The sequence below is a fragment of the Martes martes genome, assembly GCF_963455335.1.
Source record: "Martes martes genome assembly, chromosome: 8".
NCBI classification, from domain to species: Eukaryota; Metazoa; Chordata; class Mammalia; order Carnivora; family Mustelidae; genus Martes; species Martes martes.
The window spans coordinates 83,146,197-83,170,259 of NC_137895.1; the positions used below are offsets into that span (position 1 = coordinate 83,146,197).

Genomic DNA, 24,063 nt, shown 5'->3' on the forward strand with positions numbered 1-24,063 from the left:
CTTGGCTTCCATTCTGTTGTTGGAAGGCTTGTCTCACTCTGGAGTCCGAAAGGATGGTGAAGGGCTATGGCCGGCAGGCTGGTCTGCTTTTGGCCAAAACCTCACCAGACAATGGGTTTCAGACGGAAGAGAGCCCCTGGGAGTCCTGACTCACCAAGGCTTGGGCCTCATGTCATGATTGCTCAGCTCTGGAAGCTTCCGTGCCCCGTGGTCCTGCATCTCCACCCATAGGCAAGGAAACTGGCTTGGTTACCCTGTCATTGGCTTTACTCAGGCTCTCCCTGGAGGAGTGGGTTCTGCCTAGCTTCACTCAAGGCTGGGTTTGGGTGCTCTCTACCCACCCTGATAGGCCGAGGACACCAGACCGCTAAGGCTGTCTCCGTGGCTCTGGAGGCCGAGCTATGGTTCAACTTGTCACTAAGGGCTGGACTGAGACCATCATACCCATTTTACAGATGGAGAAATGGAGGCAGGTAACTGTTTCTTAACTTGCTGGCATTCTCTCAGAAATCTGAGGTGTAATCCCAGATGTGCTGCTTCCTGTGAAAGGCTCTAATTCTCTCTGTGAACAGTTTGCATGTGTGTCCCTGACCACTGGGATAAGAGGTCTGGCAAAGCAGGGGTTAGAGGAGGTGGACTTGAGCCGGTACGGGGTCACACCAGCTGCCTCCTGGGCTTCCAGGAAGGGGCCCACTTCCTCCAGAAGCCCTCAGGCCCTGCAGCTCAATGCCTACTCTGAGGTCATTCCCCAAGACCAAGAGGTCTCTCTCTCTCTAGACCAGACAGTGCACCTCCTCCTACCAGGTTCAGAGCCATAGAAAGCTGAGAGGAGGGAAGCCCTGCCTGAGACTTCATCAGAGGAGCTCCCTGGGTGGGACAGGAGTGCTGAAGGGGCAGGGGAGGGAGGACCAAATGTGGGCAGAGCTGGCTGGGACCATCCTCAAGAAACTGGATTTCCTGGGAGCCTGCTAGGCCTCGGAAAGGGATGGCTCCCCTCAGAAGCCTCCGCCTCAGTGCTCTTTCTCTCACCGTCCACAAAGTGGCCATCTCTCAGAGTCCTCGGGTTTGTGGAGAGGACCACCCACCAGGCTGAGGCATGCTGCAGGCAGAGGGACAGCAAGTGCAGCCGGGAGGGGAGGGTGGAAGGAGCCAGTGGTGGCTGGTCTATAACGGAGCTCTCAGGCCACAATGGAGAACTGAGGGTCACCCCTGCTGGCCACTGATGGGAGCTCCAGGCCCCAGCAGCTGCTGCGGCCAGGGGCCGGCCGTCAGCGGTCTTGGTGCTCCGCCTGGTTCCCAGAGACCCTGTACAGCAGTGGGAATGCTTGTCAGCCTCCCTGGGTCCACTCCAGAGACAACACCTCCTCCCCAACTCTTGGGGTTGGGAGGGTTTCAGCCTTCACTGACACACCCCACAGGGCTGGCCTCGGAACACAGCATCCCCGGTCATTTCTGTTAACCGTAAGACTCCTCAGGGGCCACCCCTCCCATACAAACAGGCCCTGCCACACCCGACTGTTTATCTCCTGTTCCTGTGCTCTGGGAAGACCAGCAGGGGCCCTCCTCCCTCACTCCTCCCCGGGCCACGCTGGCCCTGCCCCCGCCTGCACACCCGCCACACAGATGGGACCTGCTCCCTCTGTCCACCATAAAAACAAAGCGCCCTGGAGATGTCCTGAGAACAAAGCCACAGACGCACAAAATCTGGGAAAAACGTGGTGTGGAGAGCTCTCTATTGAACCGAGTTCCAGCGCCTGCTCTGCTCTCCCGCCCGCTCCAGAGCCTCTCTGCCCCCCATTCCTTGGCCTTGGGCCCCGGCTCATTCCACTCTGAGGTCCTCCTTGGCCGTCTGTCATCACGGGGGACAGCCGCCTCCATGCCGCCCACTCCAGGGCCGTGAGTCCACTTGGGAGAGCCCTGCCCAGCTGCCGCCGGCCTGCGGGCCTCCTGGCCCCGGGCGGGCCCTGGCTTTCCTGACGGGAAGTGCCTGCTCCAGCCCCAGCCGCCTCACGGCTCCAGCTCCCGGGAGAGGCGGGACAGTTCCCGCTGGTTGTCGATGACCTTCAGCTGCTGGACATAAGCCCAGGGGCTGGCCGGACTGCGGGTGCTCAGGGACTGCTCGGAGCCTGCCGGGGAGGTGGGAGGGAGAGTGGTCAGGGGAGGACAGCCACCGCTTTGTAGCACCCATGCCTGCCCCCTGCAAAAAGGAGCAGATGAGCCTTGCTGCCCTCCACCCCCCACCGTGCCAGTTCCCACAGCCCAGCTAGTGGCCAGTCTGCCCTCCTCCGGTCTGGAGCAGAGGTGTGGGGAAGGGCTCAGACTCTGAAAAACAGGTCTCCAAGATTTCGTACTGCATAACACCCCTTTCACTGAATTCAAAAGCAACAGCAAACTGAAGAATATTGTGGTCATCATAAATATATGAAGCATTTTAAAGCTCTAGGTGTATGCATGTCTGTCCATAAAAATATAGCTGTGTCACTGTATTATGGCGGCCCACGAGGACGAAGGAGTACGCAGGGAGAGGAAGCTATCGTCAGTGTGCACACGCTTGGCATGGGTCCAGCAGTGTTTGTTCTATGATCCCAATAGATACATATGTAAAATAAAGGGCCAACAATGACAGCGTTGGATAAACCGAGGACTCTGATTAATCCCACTTCATGCAACTGAAGGCCAGTTAAAAAAAATCGGGTCTGGGGTAAGCAGACCCCTGGTCTGGGGCCCAGCTCTATCACTCTGCCCCAGCCTTCCACAGGTGACTTCAGGGCTCAAGCCTGTTTTCGTGTCTTTAAGTTGGGAGAACATTCTAGCTTCCTCAGAGCAGTGGGGTGAAGAGTTCACAGCATCCTACACGCAGGTGCAGGGAGACGCCAGCCGAGGCTGCCCTGTCAGCGCCCAGCCCTGCCCCACTTACACGTGGACATCCTCGTCGCCTGGCTGTCCTCGTGGAGGTGGGATACGCGGCTTCTGAGTGGCGACAGTGGCACTGGGCGGGGCGAGAGGCAGGAGTCAGGGAGACAGGGCCCAACCAGAGCCTGGAGGGGCAGGGGTTGGGGTGGGGGGGTGGGAATGTGGATTCTGGGGCGGGGGGGCAGGCAGGGGACCAGTCCCTCACCATTGCTGTGGCTTCGGCAGTGTTGCAACATCCGCACGGCTCTGGCCATCATTCTCTGTGGGCAAAGTAAGGACGCAAGACAAGGCCTGAGGGGCAGGACCCTGGCATGGCCTGTGGGGCGGCTGCAAACCAAGACCCCTTTGAGTGGGGGTGTTCCTAGGGACTAGATGGGGTTGTATCAGCTTTGCCCTGACCCCTAACCCTAACTCCCAGGTGACCAGGCCGTGGGAGAAAGAACAGAGATGAGGAAGGGCTTCAGGCTCTGTTTGCCAGGTGAGGTCATTAAGGCTGTCTTCCCCAGCATGCAAGGGAGTGAATACGTTTAAAGAAGTATTCATCTTTGTATTATTAATAATGACTTTAGGTCACCTCCCATCCCCCACTCCCTTCCAAGGACACAGCCACATCTCAAACCCACTCTAGGGGCAGATGCCCACTCTCCTTGAACTCACCATCTTCTCAAAGTTGATGAGATTCTCTACCAGTGTGTGGTTTCCTTCATGGATGAAGGTCATGTCTGCAGAGAGATGGGTTTTGCTTCAAGATCCCCAAACTCCTCCCCCCTCCTACAGCCCAGGAAAGGTGACGGGCCAATCATGGGAGCCTTGGGCCTGTCCCAGCCCCACACTGCCCTCTTCCTCTGGCTTCCCTCTGACCCCTGGGAGCAATTTCCTTGTATCTCTCGGGCCTCGTATCAGAGGCCATCTGATGTCACCAGGACTTGTCTCAACACTGCTTCTAATCTGAGAACTCCTGATTCATCTGTGTCCCCCGAGGCATCAGCACCCCAAGGGTCGCGTGGACATACGGACAGACCCGGGAACGGATGGGTGGAGGTGAGAAGGAAAGCACTGGTCCAATTACCTTTGAGAAGCAGAGGCATGAAGGGGATGATGGGAGGGGAGAGCTTGGTGAGGGCCAAGCGATAGACTCGGTGGTTCCACGAAGGGTCCTGAGAGGGGAGAAGCCTCAGTGAGGGAGGGACCTGACCACCACGCGCCATGACACAACCAAACACCACCTGCTCGGAGCTCAGCTTCCTCTGGGCCCAGGTCTCCCTGAGGCGGGCTCTGCAGCAGGCGGGAGGGGACCTGAAGCACCACCGGTCATCTGTGTGTGAGGCTTCCTGGTCTTAGCCTCCCAGACACACTTCAGGGGCCCAGAGGTTTCATGGAAAACCCCCTCTCTCTTTCTCTCTCTGTCTCTGTCCCTCCTCTTGTTTTGTCTCTGTCTGTCCCTCTCTAGTGGGTAAATTCCTCTGAACCTCTTGAGGCCGCAAGGTACATTTTTTTCTCGAGAGCTCATAGCCAGGGTGATAAAAACCCTTTGTGCGAGCTCTCTCTTGAACACTCTCAAGACCTCTTAACCACCAACAATTCCTGGCAGGGGGGTGGGAAGGGCAGCCAGCTCCTCAACTCTTCCCTCATCTCGGGCCTCCTCTAGCATCTCCCGAGGGGCCACTGACAGACTCTGGCCCACCATGGGTCTGATGCCAGGACCTGCTTCCTGGGCCTGGGGCAGGTCAGCAGGAGACCCGTGTTCCCCCGATGTTCCCCTGGCGCTTCGGAGCCCAAGGCCAGACACCACACGTGTCCTGTCCTGGTCCTCACACAGGACCTCACAGCCACAGCCAAGGTTCTCCCACCCCTACCACACGGGATACAATACACTCTCCCCCCTCATTCTGCTAACACTTCATGCCGCAGCCAGCTCCCCAAACACACAGCCCAGAAGGAATCCGACTCTGGCCCAGGGCTGGGAACTCTGGAAGTGGCCAGGGAAAGGTAGAGGGACTGCTGGGAAGCCCAGAATCGGGGTTTCTGGAAAGAGGAGCCAAGGCCCAGCACTCACCAGCAACCTCTCGAGGGCCGAGTACAGCTTCCGGACTTTGTGGGGCAGCCGCTATAGAGGAGAGGCAGATGGAGCTCTCACTGCTCTGGGATGGGAGCCCTAGCCCCAACCCACACTCCCAGGATGGGCACGGGGCCCTCCGGATCACACCTACCTCCCAGGTGTGGGCCAGGCGGCTGATGGCCGAGTTGCTAAGGCCAAACATGACGGCAAAGAAGGAATTGAGATTCTTTTGCTCCTTGAGGCTATGGGTAGAAGATCCAGAGGATCTCAGGGGAAACAGCCACACCCACAGAGTTCCTACCCAGATGACAGCAGGCCTGGGGCCCAGGATCAAGCCCGGCCAGGCCAGCGCTGCCTCTGTGGGGCCTGGGGCCAAACGGGGTGGGGAGGCAAAGACTCTAGGAGACCCAGGGAAGCAAGGGGATGGCAGATTAGGCAACTGGGAACAGGGACGCCTCAGGACTCGGCCACACCCTCCCCACTCCAGCCCACAGACACTCACTGGGCGGCCAGCTTGATGAACTTCCTGAGCAGCTGGGCCCGCAGGCCCGGCACAGGGCAAAGACACAGCTCCGTGGCCACCCAATACTGGAGCTCGTTGAAGCGGCGCATGAAACGCTCCAGGTTGGCCGTGGTGACATCCCGCAGGTGCTGGGGTCCCAGTACATAGTGGATCAGCTCCACCTGGGGAGGAGAGAGCAGGAGAGATGAGCCCACACCAGGTGGGGTGCCCCTGCCGGCCGGCTGCACGCCTCCCCTCAGGTCTGCTCCCCGCACCTGGTGGATACTGTTGAAGAGGCTCCAGTCATGGTCTGTCAGCTGGCCCGCCAGGTCCTTGGCACTCACCAGGTCCAGCCCCTCCGCAGAGCCCACAGTAGGCCCCAGCTGCTCGGGGTGTGGGGTCTGTGGGTGCAAGAGAGCTCAGGAGGGGTACCTGAGGAATCCAGGGGACAAGTGCGGGGTAGGAGGAGAGAGTTTGGGGCAGAGACTCCATGCCCATGGTCAAAGGGATGTCGGGGAGGAGAAGGGTGCTACCAGGAGTAGGCCTCTGAAGGATAAGGCTTCCCAAGGAGACGTCTATCCTCCTGCCAGCTCCCCAATGCTGAGACCCTCCTCCTTATAGGGCTCCTATCTCCTGGGGAATCTCCAGTGAAAGGAGGTCTTCTTTCTCCTTGAGAGCTCTCAACCAGCTCTCTCCCTTCCCCAGCTTCTGGAACCTTCCATCAGCTGAGGCCCACTCCTTCCACTTCATCCTTAAGACCCAGCAGCAGTCAGAGCCAGGGCCTCGTCTCCCCTCTTTGTGACCCTCCCCTGCACCCATCTCTGCCACTCCCCAAACCCAGCGCCTCCCTGTCCCCCTGCCTGTTCCTACCAGCTCGTGCACTTCCTGTGGGTTGACAACAAAGAGCCGCTCATTGAGCCCCAAGGATGTGGCCACACCACGGGCCTCTGGCTGCAGGCCAATGGCATCTGCAAAGAAAGCAGAGGCTGGGCTGGGGGGTGGGGAAGTGGTGGACAAAGAGGGAGGCCAGGGAGCCACCAAAGGCAGGGTCAGGGCCCCAGTCGGGAGGCCAGGAGGCCCCTTCTCCCAGTGGCCAAGCTAGAGTCCTGGGCAGGTGCTCTTGCACACAACATCCACACTGCCCAGGTTGTGGACAGGTCAGCACACTGAGGAAGATGAGAAAGGATTGTCAGTGACACAGGCAATATTCAGGCAACACTGAAGTCTCCCTGAGTTTCCTCTGTTGTCAAATGCAGACAGCAAGACCAACCCTGACTACTCACAGGTCCAACAAGTTAATTTATGTAAGCAGTGGCAATAAGTAGACAAGGCACGTAATGGCCCTTTGAAAACTGGAAAGTGCCTCACACGGGCCTTACTTAATGTTGATTTTCATCAGCAACTACTGACCGAGCCTGCGTTCTTAGTCTTGTGTGAATTCCCACTCTCTAGGCCGGTAGCCTCCAAAGCAAGACCATCATGTGTCCAAAAAATATCAGCTCTTCTCCTTATGTTTATTTTTCTCATCTGTTTTGCAGTTTTACTTTTTGGGTAGCTTTAGAATTATATAACGTTAGTGTGGGAGTATATGTATATGACTTCTGAGCAAATACACAGATAACAGCGGGTTTGTAGTAAAAATAGGGTTTACTGACATGGGAGGGGATCTAAACAATTAGAAGGAAGGTCAGTGCTCTGAACAGTTCCTGTCACATAGGAGGGTCTCTGGTTCCGGGGCAGCTGCAACTCTCTAAGTCGCCACCAGGGGGAGGTGCTTCCCAGAGCAGAGCACAGGTGCACGGGACTTCATCCCGACACCCCACTTCCTGAAGGAGGAGAAGGGTTTGCTTTTCTGGCCTCCGCTCCTTGCCGTTATTCCCTGGGTGCCCCTAATTCTTATCTACTCTAGTCTGCAGCTGTCGGGCCAGGGCTGTGTCCTTCACAGAGACTGAAGAGTGGTTTCTGATGGCCCAAGGTCCCTGAAAGGAGGTCTAAGTAATTCTCATGCTTCCATGTTCCAAACACAGACTTTGTGCCAGCCCCGGGCTAAGTGTTTTCTTAATGTGACCTCGTTGAATGGCCACAGCAGTCCTGTGTGATGGGTACAGTTTTAGAGCTCATGGGACTGGTGAGGAATCAGGCTCAGAGAGGTTAAGCACTCTGTTCAGATCAGGATCACGCAGTTTGTCGGCAGTGGGTCCTGGGGCCCAAACCCAGGTCCAGGGGTTCTGTGGATGCTCTTAACCACCAAGCTTCTCTGTCTCACCTGCCACGCTGCCTCCAGCTCCTAACACATTGCTGCCCCGTAGCTGCCTCTCAAATATGTGTGCCAACTGACAAAATGAATGAAGACTACCTAAATTCAAAAGCTAGACATTCTCATTGACTCGAGGAAATTGCCTCATCCCCTTGAGCTTCAGTTTCCTTGAATGAAAATAGGCTGAAAGTACCTATCTCATAAGGTGGTTATTAGAATTCCATGAATATATGAGGACGATAATAATAAAATTAATGTACAAAGTGCTGGGTCAGCCGCCGTTCTAAACCCTAAAATAAATAGGCTCATTCAGTCCTCACAGTTCCTCTGTGAAGTCGGCACTCCTATCAGCCACATTTTACAGATGCTGAAAAGAGCACAGAAAGATCAAGAAGAATCCCGCCCAAGGACACACAGACAGGGAGCTAAAGGGCTGAGCTCAACTGCAGATAGCCGGCCCCAAGCTCATGCTCTCAAGCATGACACGCAAAGCACTTTGGAGACCTAATAAACCGCCCTTAATTGTTAACCATCACTAACATTGGTGAAAGCGATCAAAATGATGATCTTAATTCAAGGGCAGGAATCTGGGCATGCACGGACGGAGGGGCCCCTCCCTCAGGGCCACCCCGCCCAGAGACACAACTCACCCCCTGCAGAGTTGACCTTCACCAGCACCTGCCCCTTGGTCCAGCCATCCTCCTGGGCCAACGCTGCCATCACCTCTCTCACGGAGGCCGTCACAGGCAGCTTCAGGGTCAGCACGGAGTGGTCCGGTCGGCAAATGTCATAGGGGACTGGAGAGGAAGACCAGGCTGAGCTGGAGGAAGAGGCTTCTTGGTCCCCCCAGCCAGAAGTGAGGGCACAGCAGATGCAGCAGTGGGAGGGTCCCGAGGAGGCAGGATGGGTGGTGAGGGGAAGACTGGGTGGATACGCTGCCCAGAGTGGGGGGAGGGAGGTCCTGAGTTGGGGGGGCACACCCTGTCTGGCAGCCTGGAACAGAGACCCTGAGGAGTACAGTGTGCCCTCCTCGTCCAGGCATGCTAAGGTCAAGGATGACGACAGCAGGGTGCAGGCTGGCAGGGACCACCAACCTTTGTCCCCAACTCGAATGGCACAGTTCCTGCTGGGGAGGGGCTGGTCCTGGCCAGGGAGCCAAACGGGCATGTTCCTGGTCTGAGAGGGAGAGAAAGTAAGCCCTGGGGCACAGGGGGCACAGGGGAGATTAGGCACAGCAGAGGCTTCTGTCCCTGGGAGGGTGAGACCTGCACAGGGCACACACCACCAGCAGGCTCTGCTTGCTGCATAGACCTGAGCCGGGTAGGCATCAGGCATCAAGGCTCCCCAAGGAGAGACAAATCAGTGCTCCTGTGCCTGCATGTCACCCTTTTTCCCAAACGGGCCCTGAGTGGTCCTAATATGAGCATACCTCAGCCCTTGGCCCTGGTTTTCTCCTCCTCTTCCTCCTCTGGCTACCGTTTGCTAGCTGGCTGTTTGCTGCGTGCCAGGCTAAGGACAGGATTATTCTAAGTATCTAAATAGTCACAATAGCCCTTTGACAAAAATATTCATATTATTCCCATTTTATAGGTGATAGAAATGAGGCTCAGAGAGATTAATAACGGGCCCAAGGCCACACAGCTGCTAAGTAGCACAGCTGGAATCCTAACCTGCTCCTCCCTCCCTTTGCGTTGTTACCTCCCCACACTCTACTGCCCCATCAGGCCCCACAGCCCTTCTTCATGCGGCCCCAGCACAAGGCAAGGAGTGGAGGCCTCCACCACGCAGTGCCTCCGTCCACCTGACTGTTCTTCCCACTCCTGTACTGACTCTTCCCCTCCCCACTCTGAATGGGACCAGTCCTCCGAGCTCAGACCCTGGCCCGCTGGTCTTCTCTATGTTTCAAGTCTCAGAGCTCTCCCCGGAGTTCCACACAGTCTCACACCACCTGCATGGGGAAGTCGCAGCCTCTAGCATCACCCTCTCTTCCAAGCACCTCCTGGATCCTTCCATATCTGGGCTCCATCCCCCAGGACGCTCTCATCCTGCCTCCCACCTTTTTCCAGCTCCTGACCACCCCCTGCTCTGGTTTCCCTAAAGCTTATCATCTTGTTCTGGGAGTTCCTCTGAACCCCTCCTCCCAGCCCAGGCCAACCCTCAGTTGCCTCCCTCCTCATGTGCTACAATGGCCGGACTATTCTCCCCCATCAGCCCTTGGGTGCCTCCTGCCCCTCCCCCCACAACCCCCACCCAGTACCCCCCACCCGTCTGCCTGACCAGAGCCAGATCAAGCTTTCTAATGCAGCTTCAAGGCCATCACTGTCTGCTGGATAAACCACCAGCTCTTTAGTTGACCTACTCAAAACACACACTTGACCTTGTCAACCCATGGTTCCCACACCTCCAAGGCATCACACTGTTCAGAGGACAAGGACCAAACAAACCCCTCAGATGGCCTCCTCTGGTGGCTCCCTCTCACACTCCCTCCTGCAGGGTTCCAAACAGGTAGATTTCCCTCCCCGTCGAACCGGACTGTGGGCCTCTTCTGCCTTGACCCTCCTGCCCTGTAGCTCTCAGCTCCTGTGGTCACGCTCCCCGACTCTGACCCCGAGTCAGCCTGTCCCTTCTCTGTCTCCAGAGACTCCTGCCTTTGCCGTTAGGCATCACGAAACTGTTCAGTCGCTCTGTCCCTCGCCTGTCTGTGAGCCCCACGTGGCCAGGGGTGTCTCACCCCCACTTCTGCAGCAACAGCACCTAGCAGAGGGCCTGTGAGGGCAATTGCACACTAGTTCCTGAGCACCCGCCACGAGCCAGGCAGCCTGGGAGCCCTGGGGAAGCAGAGGTGCGGGCCCCTCACTCGCGAAGCCAGCACTCTAGCTTGGTGGGACGGGCACTAACAGGTGATAAAGAAGTACCCCACATGGTGCTAAGGCTTTGAGGAGAATCACAGAAGACACCTTGGCAGGGGAGAGGATGGGGTGCTCTGGATAAGGAGATGGGGGGCCTCTCTGAGAACCCAACATTTTGGCTGAGATCATAAAGATAAGGATCTAGGTGGGCCAAGAGCCAGAGATAGAAATTTCCAGGCCCTGAGGTAGAAACAAACTTTGCCTATAGAAGAGAAGGAGCCTGTGAGAGTCTGGGGGCAGGAGGCACACAGGCCACCGGGCACAGAGAGCCTGGTGTTTATTTTCCCAGGGCAGCACTGCCTATAGCCGGCCCTATCCTACCTTTCCAGCCCTTTCTCCTACTATTCCCCAAGAAATCTTGGCTCCAGCCACACGTTCTCATCCCCCTTTGCTCCCTGTGGTTCCCTGCTGGGGATGGCACTGGCCACCTCTGACTCCCAGGAACCCTCAGCCTTCAGAGGCTGCCTTCAGGCACCATCCCCCCATCCCCGGAACTGCTAATTGGTTCTACGAACAGGATTACCTCCCAAATGCAACAGAAGCCCCTTGGGGTGAGGTAGGGGTGGAGGGGTGACCCTAGACCTCTGTGTCTCCCAGGCCTAGTGGGGAGTTCCTGCTCTGTGAACACCTATCCTGGCCCCAGGGGTGTGTCTGTACGTGGGATCCTTCGAAGGCTGAGCCCCTGGGGTGGGGGCTGAAGGAGGGGCAGAGGGAAGAAGCTGGGGCCAGACAGAGGTGAGAGGAGCTGGTCCATGCAGACACCTTCATCTGAGGAGATGCATTCCCACAGCCATTTTCCAACCTGGGGAGCAAGTGAGAAGGGCAGTGAGATGCGGCGAGGGACGGAGCAAAGGACCCCTGTGGGCGAGACAGGAGGGTAGGGGCAAGGAGTGGGGGAAGGGGTCCTGGCTCTGGATTCCATCTGCCCTCAGCAGAGGCTCAGAGCTTTGCAGACTTGCTAAGTTCCAGCCAGAGGGGGCAAAGCCAGGGCTTGAAACTCAGCCCCTGCATGCTGGGATTTTCGCAGGCCAGCACCAGAAGGAAAGAGAGTTCCAGGAAGCAATGTGCCCCAGGGGTCAGTCTGGGCAGGTGAGCCCTCCCTAAACCTCACCTGGTCCCACGGGAATGTCTGGGAATGCCAAGAGAAGCTCTAGGAAATGCACAGGGTGGGGCCGGCAGGACCAGGCACTGAAGATGCTCCGGGGTAAGTACGTGCAGAATGGAGGAAGTGGGAATGGCAGGTGTGCTCGGGAGAAGGTGCGAGGGAGAATGCACAGGCGTGGCATGAGGGTGAACAGCAAGCGACTGGTAAGAAGGGCTGACTGTAATAAGGAGTCAAATGAGCATTCCCAGCCGACACTCCCAGGGCTCACGGCACCTGCCGGTGTTGCTAAGCCAAGGCATGGGAACACGCCATCCTCAGGAGATGGGCGCAGTCCCCGTGTTAGGGACAAGACCCCGAAGCCCTGAGAGGGGGACCATGCCTAGAACAGCAGAGCCACAGGCAGTGCAGCCTGTATGGCAAGCGGCGTGTTTGTGTCAGTGTCCAGCATCAGCGTGGGGTTCTCCATCCCCCATGCACCACCCGCCACACATGTGGAAAGTTAACTTAGAGCCTGAGCATCACCTGTGGTGTCGCCGCCTCTCCGGCCACTGCTCCCGCAGCAGGAGGCAAAGCCGAGTGTCTCTGCTCACCAGGTCTGAGAGTTTCTGGGAGGAGCCAAGATGCATTGGCTCAGAGGTAGTCTCGCCTCCCCCGGGCTGCCCAGTCTGGCCCTGCCTCACCCCCAGGTACCTGGAGAAAGCTGGTGGCCACTGGGTCCGCGTGGAGCATGGGGCCATAGAGAGCCATCCACTGGCTGACCAGCCGCAGGATCTGCTGCCTCTTGTTACAGATGTAGGTGCTGTGCTCCTGCTCACTGCCCCCTGAGGGCTCCGCATGGAAGGTGGGTGCCAGTCAAGGGAACCACAACAGCCGGCCAGGCCACCCACCACAGCTCAGGCAAAGGACGGGCAAGGACGCCCGGGGCCCGCGGACAAGCTGGCCTCGGCACCAGCCTGGTCCTTTGGAGAGCTCAGCACAGCCCTGCAGGGAGAGACCCCTTCTCCCTGTTCTGCACAACTTCCTCATCCCCCTGGGGCTGGAAGGATATTGGTGCAGGAGGGCGGCACAGAGCTGGGCACTGGGCATGAAGACGCTGTAGGTCAGGAGGAAGTCACTGAGGAAAGTCTCTGTAGGGCAGGAACAGGGGAACAGGAGGAACCTCAGAGATCAAGTCTGCCGAGCACAGATACAGATAGAACTGGGGTTCCCTTCTCTAGTCCCATAGCGGGCAGTGTCCCAGCAAGGCCCAGCCCCTGTGACGGCACTCCCCACCCAAGCCAAGAGCATAGGAACGAGGACTTCCTGCCGACCCGCCAAATGGGCCAACCCAGCACCCACTGACATCACACTCAGGGTGCCTGGCCCTCTCCCAGACTACGCTGACCACCCAATGAGTCACACAATAGACGGGGTATCTCTTGCCCCTACCTGTTGGGTCATGAGCGCTGGAATCAGGTCGCATGGCCTCCAACAGTAGTTCTAGGATCTTCTCTGGGGTGCCAGACATCACGGTATACCTAGCAGAAACAGCCAATCCACAGCACTTCCCACATCTGGACAGACATCAAGAATCACATCAACGTTCCCTATCTGCCAGCTCTGCCCCACCTTGGGGTTTAAGGGAAAGCTGGCTCTGGGGTTGCATCTGATCCCTAGATGCCCCTCCCCTCCCACTCCAGGAAGGCAGTGAGCAGGGGTAAGACATGGGGGAAGGGAGTAAAGCCTGGGAAATGTAAGGAGAGAAGGTGGGCAAGAGAGAAGGTGTGCGGAAGGAGTGTGGCAGGTGTGTTACCGGTTCCTGCCTGGGGTTGGAGGGCGAGAAGGGCCAGCTCCCTGAGAGGCTCTCTCCAGGACCAACACCACTTTGCCATGTTCTTCTAGCCTCATGGTCTTTGCCTCCACATCCTAGAGAACAAGCCACATCCAGTGCTCAGTACACACCGCAGGTCCTTTCCCCTGTTCCAGGACATCTCCCTCTACCTCCCTGGGCCCCACAAGGCTCCCACAAGATCATTCAGCCCTTCTCCCACCCCATTCAATACCCATGACCTTGGATCTTCCCTAGTCCCAGTCCTGCCCATCATGCAGCCTGAGCCACCTCTTCCACCCTTCCCTCCCCCACCTGCTTCTGTGGCTCCCACTCTCCATTACACTGCCTCCCCTCATGCCCTAGTCTCCCACCCCTCTGTACCCTGCCACCCCTTTGTAGCCACCCACCCCCACGGTCACCCACACTGAGCTGGGGTTCTCCAGTTTCACTGAGCCTCCTCAGCGTGCTATGGACCTCTCCCATGCACCAGCCATCACCGCTAAGCTTCTCCAGCTCCTACCTCTCCATGCTCCTTATAGGCCTTCTCTGGTCCCTGCCCCTTACCCCCTACCACTTCTCCAGAGGAGGGTCCTTGCCATGTCCCCTGCCCTTACCACCCCCAGTAACGGCACCTTGATGATACGGTTGAAGTCCTGCTTGTCCACTCGGAGAAAATGACAGTTGTCTTCTCTCAGGATGATGGTGGCTGCCCGGGGTGCGTCATTGACCAGCGCCAGCTGTCCAAAGTCATCTCCCTCGTGCAGTGTGGTCACCAGCCCCTGCAGCCAGGGCCCCCCCCGCCTTGTCAGAGCAGATCCATGGTGGGAGAACCCCTGGGGAAACCTGGGAGATTGGTAATCTTGGGTCCATTCAAGGTCCTGCCTCAAGGGCTAGGGGCAGGGAAGCAGATACCACCAAGGAGGCTGGAGAGAGAGGGAGAACTCACCTTGCCATGGGTCACCACATTGACAGATCCTTTCCAGATAATGTACCACGAGGTACCCTTGTCTCCCTGGCTGAACACTGAGAGAAGAACCCATTAGACACACCTGGGGTCACCCTCCACTTCTCCATGGCCTCTGCCACGTCCAGACCCCTGGTGCCCAGTGTCCTACACCCCGTCTGACTTACATACGGTCCCCGCTTTGCTGTGTGGTTCAAAGAGCAGAACTGCCGCTAATTCCCGCTTTACCTGTGAGGCGGGGAGAGGAGGGTCAGTGGGGTGAGTCCGGGGTAAGAAGGGCCAGGTTAGCGGGGAGGTTAGGTTCAAGGACACAGCGCCTGGGGGCAGAGATGGGACTAGCTCAGGTGCTGGGGATTCAGCAGGAGACAACGCAAGGGAAGGAAACGAGCCAGGAGGGGCAGAGGGATTTTGGGACAGGGATGCTGGGAGCCAGAAATTTGATGGACATTTCCAAGCCAGAGGCCGAAGGGGAGGGAAGCACCTGCTGGCCCAACCGTTGGGGCCATAGGGGTTTGCAGGGAGAGGAGGTCCTGGGGATGGGTGGAGGCAGGCGGACTGACCGAGTTGGAGAGGTGGGCCACAGCCTTGATGTGCAGGAGCTCCTCAAAGATGAGGTCCAGCTCCTCGTCTGTGCGCTGACCGGGGCTGTGGGCATAGGACGGTGTAAAAGCAAACAATGGACTGGGGGCCTCAGGGCAGGGGAGCCACTCCACCCGCTGCACTGGGGCCCGGGGCCAGCCGGCCGCAGCAGTGGTGGTGACCGGACCAGGCCAGCCACTACTGCGTGTGCACCACGTGCTGGACAAGGGGCAAGTGCTTCGCGTGTGTCAATCCCACCTGCCCTCGTGACAACTCCGTGATGTGGGCATGGCACTCCTCCTTTGACAGAGGAGGAAGTCGGCATGGAGAAGTCCAAAGCTACCCAGAAAGTAGCCCGCGGAAATGGAACCTGAACCCGGACCTGCCTGCCCACTCCCTCCCAGCCACCACCGCCCCTGAGTGCACCTGCTCCTCGTAGACCCCATGCCTCCCACCCCAGCTACAAAGGAAGAAACAGGTTCAGAGGTGGAGAAGATCACACAGCGAGAGGAAAGGGAACCTCTCAGAGTTGAAACGGAGAGACTAGAGAGTCTTAGAGCCGTGCGAGGACGGGGGTTGTGGGCGGCAGGGCACCCAACTCACGGCTTGCGTAGTGCCACAGTGAGCAGGGCGTCAGGCCCCCGCTGGGACAGCAGGGCCACGGCCTCCACCAGCTCCTCCTCCAGCTCCCGGACACCTGCGGGCTCTGGCTCTGGCCCGGGGAAACGGTAGAATTGGGTATCTCGGTCCTGGAAGGTCCAGTCGTGTTTCACTGCAGGGCAGAGGCCCAGGTGTGAGGGAGGCAACAAATTGAGGCCATGTGGGTATGAGGCCCCCACAGTAATGCCCACCGAGGCTCCGCCCCCAGATGCCTGCCCCCCAGGACTGCCCGGCGTGGGGACCCCACCCTGGGCTCAGGCTCACCATGGCAAAGGGCACCTTCATCCAGCAGCACCTGGCAGATTCCCACGGCTTGGCTCCGGGATTGGACCCCAAGGCCCAGAGCCAAAATGCCATCCACCAGCTCCCGGCCGGAGCAGCATTGCCTATGAGAGGTAAGGGGACAGGAAGAGGGAGAATGAAAAGGCAGGAGGGTAGAGGGCGGAAGGGGGAACTAGGCTGGCAGCAGGGCGAGGCCCAGAGGCCTGAAATGGAACAACAGGGAGAGACACGGGGGGCGGGCAAGGAGGCAGCCCAGGCCTTCACTCACCTATAGAGACGAAGGTGATACTTCCGGTCTCGGATAAGTGTCGGGCAGGTAGCGAGGAGATGTCGATGCAGCTGCTTCCCAGCCCTGAGCACCCGCTCCGTGGACGCCTAGGACGGGGAGGGCCACAGCTGTCTCAGGCCCTGAAGCCCTGGCTTGCTGTCCCCTCCCAGCTCCACCCCCTGCGGCTGGTACCTGCTCCAGGCTCACGCTGAAATCCAGGGACTCCTCACTGTCGGTGAGCGGTGTCTAAGGGCGGGGGGAGGGTGTGGATGTCAATGCCAGCTCATGGACCTCAGCCCTCCCTGTTTCTCACACACGCCTTGCACCATCCCCAGCTCCAAACACATGTACCTTAGCTACTCGGCCACCCCTGTCCACCAGGCATCCACCTCTTCCCACCCTACAACCAGACTCTTGTCTTCCTTCTAGACATGAGCATTGCACCCCAAGAGATGTGATCCCTGTTCTGCTTACGCAGGGCCCAGGTATGCCCAGGCTCCCAGGTGAACCACACTTGTGTAGGGGACATTGCTGAGAGAGCGTGAGGATGGGAGGTAAGAAAGGCCCATGACAGGTCAGGAAGTGAGCATCTTTGCTCCTAGCCTGGGGTCACACAAGCCTAATACCGAGCCGGGGTTTGTCCCCAGCCGCAAGAGCTGGGGACTCCTGGATTCAAATCCCTGCTCCTCCATGTACTAGCAGTGTGACCCTAAATATATGGCTTAACTTCTCCTTGCCTCAGTTTCCTTGTCTATAAAACCTATGAAACACTCATAATAGCAATACAGAGGCTCTGGGCAGGGTTCTGTGAGTTAGTGTGGGTTGAATGTTTGAAGCCCAGCTTCACACAGTGCTGTATGTACATGTTAGCTATTATTACTCATCTGTGAAGCAGAGGGCGGGCTGCTTGCTGGGAAGGCCCTGTGCTCTCTGAGATGCGGCTGCTAGCCTATAACCCTGCAAGAGGGAGGAAGTCTTGGCAGCGCCCCACCGGCTCTGGAAGACGGGATTTATGTAGAAACACTGGTTAACAAGGCTTCCATGCCCTTGGTATCACCTGAGCCATCCAGGACCCCAGGGCCCATAGGTCCCGGGATAGGGGCTACAACAGCCCCTTACAACCCTTCTTTCTCTGTCAAAGGGAAAACTGGAATTTGTGGACATCTCTGGACAGGATTCCTGACCCTCCATGGGCCCTCCCAAAGGCAGAGTACTTTACAGTTTACAAAGCACATCTTGCTTCATGATTTCCTCTGATCCTACACAGAATAGGACCAGACGGAAAGTAGGCGGAGCAGGGATGGTCTGTCCTCTCTGACTTAGGAAGTCGGGGTGAAGAGCCTGTGTAACTCAGACACTCAAGTATCTGACTACTTGAGATAGCCAGGCAGCCGTGCATAAGCTCCAAAATGCTCACATTCTTGGTCTCACCCCACCCACCGCACCTGCCTGTCTCCTTCCTCCTCCCCTTTTCCCCCTTCTCACCAGCTCTGTCTCCCACTTTCCCAGATGCCCTCAGGACCCTGAAAAGGACCTGCCTGGCTGGGGAGCTGGGGAGCAAGCAGGCCCAGGGCCAGAATCCCCTGGCCTGGTCCTGGCATCTTCCCACTGTGTGCCATGCAGAGGCCCGAGGTCTGGCACGCACAGGCGCCTGGCCTGGGGCTGGGCGGAAGTCGCTAGGTGTCCCTAGGGTATCCCGGCCCGGGTCATGGGGCCCAGCCTGGTGCCAGACACAGAGACTTGGAGACTTAGCAACAGGAAATGAGGAGGAGGAGGAGGAGGAGGAGTCGGGGAAGGAGGAAGGGCAGGAATGCTACCAAGCCACCCCCCTGTGTCGGAACAAACAGTGCCAAGTGCTAATGACTTGTTGTTGTTCATGTCAAAATGCCCAGGTGGCCCCGTCCCTGCACCAGCTCTCCTCTGTGCCCTCGACCCAGGCTCCAGCCTGTGCTCCCTTCCTGGTATTATTCTGACCCTGGAGGGCACATTAGGAAGGGACATGCCTACTCCTGCAGAACCAGGCAGGGCACACCCCAGATCCCAGATCCCCAGGCCTTGTGGAAGCCATTTCCGGCCCAGCCTGAGGGAATAAGCACGAGGGTCAGGGGAAGGGGGCTCTGGCCCATCAGAGCTGAGGAAGGTTCCTGAAGACCTCCCTCTCAGTCTGCCAAGGACAATAGGAGCCCAGAGAGATGAGGTGATGGACCCAGAGTTTCACAGCTGCTCAGAAATTCAAGAGCTTACTTAACAGCCTGTGCTGAGCCTGGAAGGAGGTGTCTGTCTCCTGCCTCGCAGCCGGGGAGGAGGAGGCTCAGAGGTGACAGAACCTGACTTGAGAGTTGGTGAAGAGGGGCTCCAGAATTCACGCTGTGCCTGTCTGGTTCCGAAGCACAGGTCCTCAGCCCCTCCACACCACCGTCTCCCAGGCACCTCCACGGCCTGGGGCTTCCCCCACCTCGTGTTATGGACAGATAAATTTGGCCCTCGGGAATGTTCCACGGGCAAGTAAGTTTAGAAAACCTCGTGTTAAACGAAGTTGCCTGGGTTTGTTATCATAGTCCCTCTGGATCCCTACCCTGTGCCTGTGCTCTGGGAACGTCTTAGGATGCGGGGGCGAGGGTGGGGGGGTAGGTACTATTCAAGAGATACGATTAAGGCTGGGGGCTCCCAATTTAGACGCCCAGGTCAAATCTTGGGTCCCCATTACCAGCCAGTTGTGTGACCTTGGCTGCTTATTAAACTCTGTGGGCTTCAGGTTCCTCATCTGTAAATGGAGTTCGTGATAATAGTACCCATCTCATAAGGGAATTATGAGGGTCAAATGAGTTAAGAACATAAAACACTCAAAGCGATGCTTGGCTTGTGGTAACCACTTTGTAAATGTTAAGTAACTTGATTAAACCATTATTTTATGATGGGTGCCTATTACCCGGACACAATGCAAAAAATATTGTGTACCTTGGCCGACCCTGTCCCTGATATGATAACCCTGAGTGTCACTACCGGGGTTCTCAGTTGGAAAGAAATGGCTTGTCTGGGTAGGGGTGAAGGCCCTTGCCCACGGCATACCCTCCTACCCAGACAGGAGGGACTTAGGGTAGACGAGGAGTTGGTAGCTAGCTTCTGGGCACCAGCACCACAAGCCAGCTCCACCCTCCCTCCCTGTCACTGGGTGTCAGAGCCACACTGGAAAGGCCGGCACTGAGCCAGAGAGCCTCGTGGAGACCTGTCAGACCAGTTCCCTTAGGCCATGGCTAGGGTCTCAGGCCAGGGCTGTGTGTGTTGGGACAGGAAGAGGACGCAAGGGGAGGGGTGATGCTTTAGGGGTCAGTGTTACCATCTGTAGCCAAAGAAAGCACGCCATGAACTTGGCCATCATAGCCAGACCACCTGGGACAGAAGCCTCACTTTGTCTCTTAGCAGAGACGAGTCCGAGTCTCTTGGACTTGTCACTTAGCCACCCTGTGCCTCTGTTTTCTCATCTATAAAATGAGATGATGACATTAGTATCTGTCTCGCAGGGCTATTGTCAGATTATCTGATATGATAAGGGAAAGCTCTTATAATAGTGCCTGGGACCTGGGCACCCGGGTGGCTCAGTTGGTGAAGCATCTGCCTTCGGCTCGGGTCATGATCCCAGGATCCTGGGATCGAGCCCCAGGATCCTGCTCAGGCTCCTGCTCAGCAGGGAGATGGCTTCTCCCTCTGCCTCTCCCTCTGGCTTGTGCTTCCTCTCTCTCTCAAACAAATAAATAAGATCTTTAAAAAAAAAAATAGTGCCTGGGACCTAAGTATTAAACAACTATTAGCTACTACCATTGTTTGGACAGGTTGGATGAAAGCATATTTTCGGAGTTAGAGAACAGAGCCACCTCCCCCAAAACAACCACTCAAAGGGAAGCATCCCAGGCTTCTCTGAGCTTGTGAGACCCACCAGAGGTATCCTGACCTTGCCCCTGCCTCTAGATAAAATGATCCTTCTCTGGCTCCCAGACATCGGACAAGATCTCCTCTCCCTCTCCAGTGTTCCAAAGGAGATATCCTTCCATCCCAGTCCAGTGTCACTTTTGCCATAGTTGGTAAGTCTGTTCGGTCTAACCTCAGGCCGTCCCACTATAACTTTCTTTCATTTTCTCTTGTCCTGATTTTGTCACAACACAAAGTGCTCTCTTCAGGCCTCAGGAGGTGAATGGGTTTCCCCCTGGTTTTCTAAGAGGCTGTCACGGCCTGAATGACTGCCAGCGCTATCCTCCTAGCCTCCACTCCTTGACAACATCCACCCTTTACCCGCTGTGTGCAGCCCCTCGTTCCCTCAGGTGAGCCCCTCCTAGGCCAAATGCATCATCTACAGGTGAGAGGTGCGGCTTCTTAAACACAGCAGCAGTGGGCTGAAACCACCATCCCCCCATTCCCCAGACGCAGTCATCAGGAGAGGGTGTAGCCCTTGCCCCTAGCCCTAAAAATCTAAGTTCCCTTTAATCACTCATTCCCACCTACCCCACACACACCTGGTGGTGGGGGGTGGGGGGCTGTGTTTCAGTGACTTTTACCCCATTTCTACTCCAGCAACCCTCACACCACCCTTCTGGCCTCCCCACACACCCCAGTTCTTCAATTCTGGGGCCTGGGAGAGTCAGGAGACAGCCCTTGGCCTCTTCCACTCCCCCCGCCCCCTCCCAGTCTTGGAGTCCCCAGGGATCCTCCAGTGACCTCACTGTCCCCGGCACCTGCCCTTTCCCCCACTCCCCATGTTGCCTCTACTAGCTGGGAAGGGGACAGGAAATGCACAAGTAATTATAGCCTGAGAAGGAAGGAGGGAGGGTTCCAGCCCTCAGGCTCCAAGCCTTAGCTACTGCCAGTGACCTGGAGGGGTGAGGAGAGGGCTTAGCCCAGAAGGGGCCACTCCCCTGCTCCCTCTGGAGCCCCAGCTTGACCCGGACCCAGGCCCAAGAGACAACTGATCAGAAAGACCCAGGGAGGGAGGGAGGGGTTGGGGGAGAGCTAGGGACTGGCACCTAGATTATCCTCTCAATTCCAATTTGGGGGAGGAAGTCCCCATCACCTTGGCAGACTTCATTTTTTCTCACTCAGCCTCATATTTTGATAAATATAAATGGCAGTTGGGCAAGAGGTAGGAGGAAAAGAGGCAGAAGGTGGTGGTCATCCTACTCAAAGGGACATGCTGATAAAAGACATAGGTGACAAGCTCTCCCGACTCTGTCACCTGCTCCTGCTTTCCCTCTACCCCTTTGCCCAGGTTATCCTCCTGGCACCCCACACCCCCCCCAAAGCTGTCCCGTGGCCCACAGAATAGACACACGCGAAATCTCAGGGGAAGGAACTCTGGGGACTCTGGGTGGTCGGAGAGAGCTGGAGAGAGCTTCTCTGCTGATCTGAATCCCGTTGCCAACCCCGCGCCCCACAGCTCTGCCCACTCCCGCCCTCTCCTTCATTCTCACAGCTCCAGGAGGCTCCTTGGCAAAGGTAGACTCCGGCTCCTGTCTCAAACTTCACCAAAGCCTCCCTTGAGACCCCCAGAGCCAGACGCCAGGCAGTGTTCACATGACCACTTCACCCCAAGATCCAGCAGAATTGGCGCAGTTCGGCGGCTCACCATAGGAGAATGTTGCCGTGGTGAGAGATGCAGAACAGCAACCAAGCTTACCTAACCTTCCACCTTGACCTGCCCCCTATCTCCCACATGCCTCCCACCACCACCTGGAGAACACACAAGCTGCCTAACTCGGGGTGCACAGAAGTGACAGATTGATGACAAATCCCCTTCCCCCATGCCAGCACGGGCAGAGGTGAGTAACACTCGCATGCAGACACACATGGGGCGGCTGTGTATGCCACCCACACGCACAGCAGCCCAGCTGCTTACCGCACCATGCAGCCCAGCAACGGCCCCTCCACCCCCAGTGGCGTACTCTTTCTCCCAGTCCAGGCCCTCCGGTCCCACTGCCTGGCCCTAGCTCGGCAGCTGATAGGCACTCACCCAGCGGAGCCCCTGGATGCGGCTGGGACGCTGGTGCTCCAGCAGCAGCTGGTAAGAACAGCTTCGGGGCCGGTGCACCCTCTTCAGCACCATGTTGAACAGGGTCCCCTCCGGCACCACGTCCGGGAGGCCTCCCACCTGTGCCGCTCCTAGAGAGGGGGTGTCGTCCACAGCCAGGCCCACCTGCCAGCGGCTCTCACCTGGCCAGCCCACCTGTGACGCAGGGAGGAAGGCAGAGAGCCATGGGGCTGGGGCTGGGACCGGGGCAGCTGGACTAGGGCGCAACTGCCCCAGGCAGAACCACTTCCTTTGAGTCCTCTGGACTGGTCAGGCGGAGGTGCTGCAACCCTGCCAGGAGCCGGGGGAGGGACAGGAAGACCTTCACTGGGGCCTGCCGGTCTGGCGCGCTTCGGGGTCTCCAGCTGGCGGCCAGAGATCAGGCCTTTCTTCCCTGTCTCCTTTGGACTTCTGCCCCACCCCACAGCCCATGGCCCTGAAGGGATCTCCACCACCTCCCAGTGTGAGGCTACGGGCTCACCGGATCCCCCAGAAACAGAGCTCTAGCTCAAACCCTTCTTCTCCCCTTCTCCTTCACCCCTGGCCAGCCCTCTCTCTCCCACCCAAACACCCCACCCGCCCTATCAGCTTCCTCTTCTGTTCCTCCCCACCCTGACCCCCACCTTACCCACCTTCATGTTCCTGCTCAAGCTCGCACAGCCCTGCAGGCTCTAGCGAAATGCTGGGGCGGGGGGAGACCCTCAGCGAGACCCCGACTGCTCCTGGAAGGGTGTGGGCTGGAAGCCCCAGGCGAAGTGACCAGGGTAATTCCTAGCTGGACCCGCCGCCAGGGCAACGGGCGGGGTGGAGAAGCTCCTTTTAGGTGCGTAGACGGCATGGGGCGTGGGGGGGAGCCCCCCCTGCGGCAAGGAGCCCCAAACCTCCACCTCCGTCCCAGACGAATGAGCCAGCTGGCACCGGGCACTGAAGCGAGGCTGCAGCTGGCACTGGTCCGGGCGGGAGCTGTCACACCCCCCTGCGCTCCCCGCCCCCTTCCCCTCCCCGGGACCGGCTGAGAGGGCGGGGAGGAGGCCCCGGGCCTGACGGTGGGGGAGGGTGCAGGGAAGGGGGCGGGCAAGGGCAGGGGGTGGAGTCGGGACTGGGGGGTAGTAGGGCGGGCGCCAGCCAGAGACCCGAGAAACCCCAGGGGGCAGGAGCGGCCCGGGCTTGTGTGCCAGGGCCGCCGCGGCCGGGGTGTCGGGGTACGGGTCGTGAGTGGCGGCACTGGCCGCCACGTGGCCGGGAGGAGAAATGCAAACAAGGAAACCGGGGTGAAGGGGGAGGCGGGTGAGTCATTGCGGCCCCACCCGGGAGGGAAATCCGGGCTGGGGCCGCTTCCCGGCCGGGGGCGTCCTGCCTCCTGTTTCGGTTCAGGGTCTCGAACAGCCCGGAGGAGGGACTGGGCTGCTTTCCCGTAGGGAATCCCGCCGCCGAGCCTCCCCTCCCCGAGACACACACACGCACACACACGCACGGACGCGGGTGGGGAAATTGAGGCCGGAGAAGAAGGGCTGCTCTCCAGGAGGGATGGGGCCCGGAGTTGTGGCGGAGCTGTGGAAAAGAGGGGGTTTTCGAGAACCACGCCCGCAGTGCGCTCCCTCGCTGCGGGGCGGCTGGAGGCTGAGCCTCGGGATTACAGAGTCCTCTGCAGGCTCTGGACCAAAGGCCCGTCGCCTCCCTGGGCTTCAGTTTCCATCACC

General features: G+C 58.2%; 1 protein-coding gene across 1 annotated transcript; it reads right to left on the reverse strand.

Annotated features, from left to right (window-relative positions):
* Positions 1 to 1,704: 1,704 nt before the first annotated feature.
* RAPGEF3 (Rap guanine nucleotide exchange factor 3) lies at positions 1,705 to 23,157 on the reverse strand. The gene is made up of 28 exons (XM_080811799.1): positions 22,996 to 23,157; positions 22,307 to 22,519; positions 16,501 to 16,554; positions 16,309 to 16,415; positions 16,023 to 16,144; positions 15,702 to 15,870; positions 15,080 to 15,164; positions 14,687 to 14,747; positions 14,502 to 14,578; positions 14,188 to 14,334; positions 13,538 to 13,650; positions 13,174 to 13,262; positions 12,794 to 12,872; positions 12,436 to 12,586; positions 12,268 to 12,350; positions 11,403 to 11,442; positions 8,826 to 8,907; positions 8,382 to 8,528; positions 6,345 to 6,442; positions 5,750 to 5,875; positions 5,475 to 5,656; positions 5,124 to 5,214; positions 4,970 to 5,020; positions 3,983 to 4,070; positions 3,571 to 3,635; positions 3,119 to 3,173; positions 2,918 to 2,989; positions 1,705 to 2,126 (listed from the first exon to the last, which is right to left on the reverse strand). Exons 1-28 carry the CDS (start codon positions 22,999 to 23,001, stop codon positions 2,008 to 2,010), a joined length of 2,772 nt encoding a protein of 923 aa, XP_080667925.1. The 5' UTR covers positions 23,002 to 23,157; the 3' UTR covers positions 1,705 to 2,007.
* Positions 23,158 to 24,063: the final 906 nt, after the last annotated feature.